The following is a 7,500-nucleotide window of genomic DNA, read 5'->3' as shown; positions in this document are numbered from 1 at the left end:
CGAAAGCACAAGAGCAAAAGCACAAGTGATTAATATGTCTGGTGCATGTGAGATATTTTATGAGGCATTCTTAAAAGATATTTATTTAAAAGGTTGTAAAATAGCCAAGGAAATGGATAGTAAGGATTAGAAAGAGAAAGATTTGGAAAAAAGGAAAGAACCTACGTAACTGTGTGACTCTATATACCGCTTTTGAGGATAATCCTAATGAAAAATATATTGATCATTAATATCTAATAGCAATTATAAGGATCATTATCATGGGGATGTTAAGAAAACGTAAATATGATCCTCATAATGATAATGATATTGGCATTGATTGTACTACTGATGAGGATAATGAAAATGATGAAGATAATGATATGATAAGGATAATGATGATGATGAAAATATATGAAATAGATAAATTTGATATTTTTTGACTTGCAATAGAAACATTAACAAGCTATTAGCAGGCATTTTTTCAGCATCATTATTGTATGGACTTAATTCTTAATCCTTGTTTACAAAAAGGAAGTTAAAGAAGATAGGGAATAAGATTTTGAGAAAATAATAATCAATATATATAACATACACCAAAAGACGAAAAATAATTCTGCGTTTTGATTTCATTTTTTATCAGACAGGGAACGTCAGTGTCAAATACTACTTGTGGAGTCAGTCGCATTCGCTCATATCCATATGAAGGAGAGAAACAAAACAGGAGGGAAAGCACGGACGATGAACCGAGTGTGGACTTGGTATTAACGTAAATCATCATAATAAAATGTGCATCTTATCATCTCATTAACAGATAACAGAAACAGTCACATAGATAATGATAGCGGGCATGATGATACTAAGAATCACACCAAAAACTTATTCAGTAAGAGAGGAAATATTATAGATACGTAAATCATATATGTTGCAAATAAAAATGCAGAAATACAATTTGCAACGCCTTCAAACAGCATATAATGTATCCCTTCGAACGACGCTCCAGGAGGGCTTCCTTCGCACATCCTGCTCCCGCTCCAGGCCCTCCGAAGGCGGATCTACTTCTTCTCCTTGTTTCTCTTTAGAGCTTGTTCTTTTGCCCTTTTAGGTATATTAAAGTATATATATATACATATATATATATATATATATATATATATACATATATATATATATATATATATATATATATATATATATATATATATATATACATATATATATATATATATATATATATATACATATATATATATATTATGAATATATATTATATTTATATATAATATATATATATTATATATATATATATTATATATATTATATATATATATATATATATATATATATATATATATATATATTATATATATTATATATATATATATTATATATATATATATATATATTTATATACGTGCGTAAATATATACATATGTGTGTGTGTGTGTATGCGTGAGTGTGTGCGTGCGTGTGGTGTGTGTACATACATAAATATCTATATACATACATATATATATATATATTTATATATATATATATCTATATGTATATATATATATATGTATATATATATATATATATATATATATATATATATATATATATATATATAATATATATATATATATATATATATATATATAATATATATATATATATATATTATATTATATATATATTAATTTTATACGTAATACACGTACACTCACACACACACACCACACATACTTTATATATAATACTGTATAAATACTATATATATATATATATATATATATATATATATATTATATATATATATATATATATATATATATCTATATATATATATATGCACACACACTTCCGCTCTGCGTCGGCCTTCCCGCAGCGTCGCCCAAACCCCAGCCAACCACACCCACACAGCGCAGTCCGTCCTACGAGTTCCTCCTCTTTTTCTTCTTTCCCCTTCTCTCTCTCTTCTCCCTTTCTCCCATTCCTCTCTCTCTCTCTCTCTCTCTCTCTCTCTCTCTCTCTCTCTCTCTCTCTCTCTCTCTCTCTCTCCCTTCTTTCTTTCCGACATCCTAACCCCATCACCCTCCCCCACCCGTCCCCGCCCGCCCCCTCCCTCTTTCTCCCTTCACAGCCACTTGTCTCAATCCACAGCCGAGTCCACGTGACGCACAAGACCCGCGAACTGCTCACTGGCCTCGACTACGGTTTCGAGCCCAGTGACGGACGCCGGAAGGACCAGCTGTTGCAAGATGAGAAGATTGATACCTTCCTTATCATCCCCAAGCACAGGGTATTTGGAAATTGCTTGCTTGGCGCTGCGTGTTGTTGTTGTCGTTCCGTTCTTACTTAGGCCTTATTTGTTTTGTTGTTGTTGAGGATGCCATTGTTCCTGGACTGGCTTTGCATCCTTAATCGTCGTCTGTCTTTTTAACTCTCTCTCTCTCTCTTTTGTTAATCTTCGTTGTTGTTGCTGTCGTTGTTAGATGTGGTGTCGTTGTCTGTGATTTTGTTTGTTTGATTGTCCGGATGGGAGGTGACGATGGAAATGAGGACAATGATGCGAATTTGCAGAGGATCACACTGGCAACAAATGTTTGTCGTGTGATCTCTACAGGCTGAAAATTGCCCCGTCCATCATCTTTAAAAAAACATTTCAACAGGAAAGAAGAAGAACAATGCCACTGACTAGACGAGACTCTCCATCGTACTTGCGCCTCCCTTTCTTCCCTTTGTCCTCTCTCGCTGTCTCGCGTCCTTCGGTTTCTCTCTCTTCATTGTTTGTCTGTCGTTCTCTCCTGTTTCATTCGCCAATCTGACAGAGGAATGTGCTGTGAATTTCATGTATAATGTGTATAAGTAATGAGGACGCCAGTAATCTAACACAAATAAGATCAATACAAACGTGCACACACACAAACAACCACAGGCGCAAACTAATCTCAAAATATATGTATAGACAATTACACAAACATACGCATACGTAAAGATTAACGCCCACACACATACACAAACAAACACAGACACAATACGTCGTCGTAGAAAAAAAAACGCTAATACAGACTCCAACCAACACAAACCAAAAGACACGCAACGCAGACAAACCCCATACTAAATAAGTACCTTAATAAGTGAGCTTTTAGTTTGTCTTCCGTACCTCATATGAGATTATTGCACCGTGGAACTTTATTCTCGCTAACAAGCCTATTTTCGTCTTTGCGTTTGTCTGTTTCATTGTAAAGTCCCCTTTGTTGTTGCTCTTGCTAATCTTGTTGTTGCTTCTTGTTCCGTCCACTCAACAAAATGGTCCCACTGCGGTCTTGACGAGCGGTCGCAGTCCATGTGAACCCCTCCAGTTCTTCGAAATGTTTTTTTTTTATGATATAATAGATAAAATAATGATAGATATACATTTCGAGAAATTAGTCTTTCAGAATGAGATCCGATTTCACAGTGCGGGGTCTTTGATTGTGTCACTGCTCTCATTCTGAAATAAAAACATGTCTGCTTTAATTCTGTTCGTTTCAAAAAGTCTTTCTTATTCAACCATCCATGACCTCCCTTCTAACCCCTCCCCCTCCCCCGCCCTCCCGCAGCCCCCGACCGGCAGACGCGTCTCCTACGGGTTCCCTTCGGCGTCCATCAAGCACCGCGTTTCGACGGCCGTGGACGCCGCCGAGCTGAATAACCTGTACGTGGGGGACGTCAGCAAGAAGGTCACGAAGGTCAGCCTTCCTCCAGGAGCTGTCAGGGGCTCTATTCTTGCCAGGGTAAGTGGCGGAGGGAAGATGGGAGCCATCAGTTGGACAGATTGATAGATAATGGATGAAAGATTTCTCTCTCTCTCTCTCTCTCTCTCTCTCTCTCTCTCTCTCTCTCTCTCTCTCTCTCTCTCTCTCTCTCTCTCTCTCGCTCTCTCGCTCTCTGAGTTCATCATTCAAAACCGTCTTACTGACTCGGCTTGCAGAGGCGGTCCACCCACACCGAGAACCACTTGGCTTCGAAGCGTCGAACCGTCGTCACAGACAACGCGCTGGTTTCCTTCCAGAGGATCATGGTCGATTCGAAGGAGTTCATGGAAAAGGCGATAGAGAACATGCCGCTCAGGAAGTATGAGTAAGTATACAGCACTATTATGCATAGATAAATATATATATATATATATATATATATATATATATATATATATATATATGTGTGTGTGTGTGTGTGTGTGTGTGTGTGTGTATATATATAATATATATATATATATATATTATATATATATATATATATACAGTATATATATGTATATATATATGTTATATATCTATATATATATGTCTTTATATATGTTATAATATATATATATATATATATATATATATATATATATATATATATATATAGAGAGAGAGAGAGAGAGAGAGAGAGAGAGAGAGAGATACATATAGATATACATATCGAGTCAACACTCGTTGACACAGGCGCGCTCGCTTCAGTGAATATAAGCCCGGCGAAACACCTGCTCCGCAATGTATGTGTACACACACACACACACACGTACACACACACACATACACACACACACACACACACACACACACGTACGTACGTCCCTTTACTTATTTGTTAACCCCCCCCCCCCTCCGTTCCTTCTCAGCCAGTGGTTCAAGCCCGAGGGAATCAACCCGCTGCTCCTGACATTCACGAACGAGAGCTGGGAGCTGCCGCTGCTACGTCAGCCTGACCCCCTCTACAAGTTTTACATCGTCTGTGCCATGGTCATCTTCATCGTCGTCTCCGTCATGCAGCTGGTACTCATGCCAGGGTGAGTGCATGAACGGGGGATATTTCGTTTTTTCATGATATTCTAAAGCGTGGCAATCTTTTGGTTTCTCCTTTTTTTCTAATTATCTATATAACTCTCCCTGGGGATATCTCTCTCTTTATTTTCTTTTTTTTTCTTTTTCTCTCTGTCTCTGTCTGTCTGTCTCTCTCTCTCTCTCTCTCTCTCTCTCTCTCTCTCTCTCTCTCTCTCTCTCTCTCTCTCTCTCTCTCTCTCTTTCTCTATTTACCCATCCTGCACCTGACTTTTCAAATAACAATTTATCTGTTCTGTTACTTGATATATGAATCTCGAATACCATCCCTTACATCGGAAACTAAATCCATTTCATACAGATATTGTTCAGTCAGTAACAATTTCACATCAAAAGAGAACAAAGCAAAGAACAAAGGAAGGTTTTCGCGATAACAAAAATAGTTAGAGAAGCTGTTTGAAATGATTATTTTGTCCAAAACAAGGTTCGTGCTAATATTTCTCACAACAAACACTTTCCTTAGCCAAGCCTTTGTTTAAGAAAACCATAAGATAGTGAATTAATCCTAGAACACTAAGCTTGTTCAGTGGTTTTCTCAAACTCGGGCCAATAAACGGCGCCGGAAATCGTAAAAACTGGGGGGGAGAGGGGGGTTTGTGTTTGTGTTTTTTTTGAGTGTGGTTGTGGGTTTTGGGGGGGAGTGTTGGTTTTGTTTATTTAAAAAACCCTTTTTTTTTAAACAAATTTTATGGTGTGTTTTTGTGGTGGTGTTGGTGTTTGTGTGTGGCTTTGTGTTAAGGGGGGGGGGGGGGGGGGGGGGTGTGTGGGTGGTGTTGGTTTTGGTAGTTTTGTTTTGTTGAGTGGTTTTTTGTATTGTTTTGTGGTGGAGTGTGTTGTGGTGTTGGGGTTTGGGGGTGGGGTGTGTGGGTTGTGTTTTGGGTGTTGGGTTTGTGGTGGTGGTGGTGGTTTTTGTGTGGTGGTAAATGTTGTGTGTGTGTTGTGTTGGTGTGTGGGGAGTGTTGGTGTGGGGAGGTTTTGTGTTGGTGGGTGTGTGTGTTTTTGGGAAGGGTTTGGGGTGTGTTTGGTGGTTGGGGTGGTTTTGTGGGGGGGGTTTTGGTTTGTGTGGGGAGTGTGTGGTGTGTGTGGGTGATGGTGTTGGAGGTGGTTGTGTGGGTGGGGTGTGAGTGGTGTGTGTGTGTTGGTGTTGGGTGGGTGTTGTTGTGGTGTGGGGGTGGTTTGGTTGGTGGTGGGGGGGTGTGTGTGTGTGGGTGGTGTGTTGGGTGTGTGTGTGAGTGTGTGGTGGAGTGTGGGTGTGGGGTTGTGTGGTGTGTGTGGGAAGGTGGTGTGGTGTGGTTTGGTGTTGGTGTGGGTGTGTTGGTGGTGTGTTGTGTGGTGTGTGTGGTGTGGGGGGTGGTGTGGGTGAGGTGGTTTGGGGTGTTGTTTGGGTGAGGTGTGGGTGTGTGGGGGTGGTGTGTGTTAATTTTTTCTTTAATTTGTTTTGTGTTTGTGGGGGTTTTTTTTATATATATATAATAATTAATTTTTTTATATTTTTATTATTTAATTTTATATTTAAATAAATTTATTTTTTATATTATTATATATTTAAATTTTTTAATTATATTTTTATTTATTAAGTATATATTTTTTTTTATTATTAAATATATTTATTATTTTTTTTAATATTTTAAAAATATTTTTTTTTTTAAATTTAATTATATAATAATATAATAGATAATATGATATTATATTAAATTTTATATATATTTTATTTATATATTTATAAAATTTTTTTTTATATTATTTATAAATATATTAGTATATTTATATTTTATAAAAAATATTAAAATAAATAATTTTAATATTATTTATTATTTATATATTTTTTAAATTTTTAAAATTAAAAATTATATTTTTTTTTTATAAATTTTTATATATATTTAATATTATTTATAAAATAAATATATATATATAGATTATTTAATATATAAAATTTATATATATTATATAATATAAAATTATTTATAATATAATATGGGGTTTTTTTGTTTTTATATAATTAATATTAAATAATATAATAAATATATATATTTTTTATAATATATAATATATATATATTTATATATATATATTATATATATATATATTTATATTTATATATATGAATATATTTATATTTTTTATATATATTATATATATATTATATATATATTTAAAAATGCAATATATTTTTATTTATATATTTTTATTTATTTATTATATTTTATATATATATATAATATATATATTGTTATTTAAAATGCATATATATTTTTTTAAAATATTATAATTTTTATATATAATATATATATGTATAAAATTTTTTATTTTTATATATATTTTATATATATATTTTTATTTATTTTATATAAATATATATTTATAATTTATATTTTTATTTAATTTTATAATATAATATATAAAAATTTATTTTATATATTTATATATATTTAAAAATATATTTTTATATATATTTTTATTTAATATAATGAATTTATATATATGTTATATATATATTTTTAATATATATATATATATATTTTATATATATTTTTAAAATTTTTTATATTTATTAATGCATTATATATATATATAATTTTTATATATATATAATATATTTATATATATTATATTATATATATATTTATATATATTATATTTTTATATTATATTTTTATATATTTTTTAT

General features: G+C 33.0%; 1 protein-coding gene across 2 annotated transcripts in view; it reads left to right on the top strand.

Annotated features, from left to right (window-relative positions):
- LOC122266929 (adenylate cyclase type 2) overlaps positions 1 to 7,500 on the top strand; it is a 75,885-nt gene that overhangs the window by 55,697 nt on the left and 12,688 nt on the right. For both annotated transcript variants that reach the window (XM_086540429.1, XM_086540428.1), the window contains exons 11-14: positions 2,125 to 2,263; positions 3,567 to 3,740; positions 3,938 to 4,086; positions 4,613 to 4,780. In XM_086540429.1, coding sequence (XP_086396555.1) covers positions 2,125 to 2,263; positions 3,567 to 3,740; positions 3,938 to 4,086; positions 4,613 to 4,780 — 630 coding nt within the window. The remainder of the gene's footprint in view (positions 1 to 2,124; positions 2,264 to 3,566; positions 3,741 to 3,937; positions 4,087 to 4,612; positions 4,781 to 7,500) is intronic.

The sequence above is a fragment of the Penaeus japonicus genome, unplaced genomic scaffold, assembly GCF_977035675.1.
Source record: "Penaeus japonicus unplaced genomic scaffold, GWHDUDI00000001_assembly GWHDUDI00000010, whole genome shotgun sequence".
NCBI lineage: Eukaryota > Metazoa > Arthropoda > Malacostraca > Decapoda > Penaeidae > Penaeus > Penaeus japonicus.
This window is presented reverse-complemented; position numbering and strand designations above follow the sequence as displayed.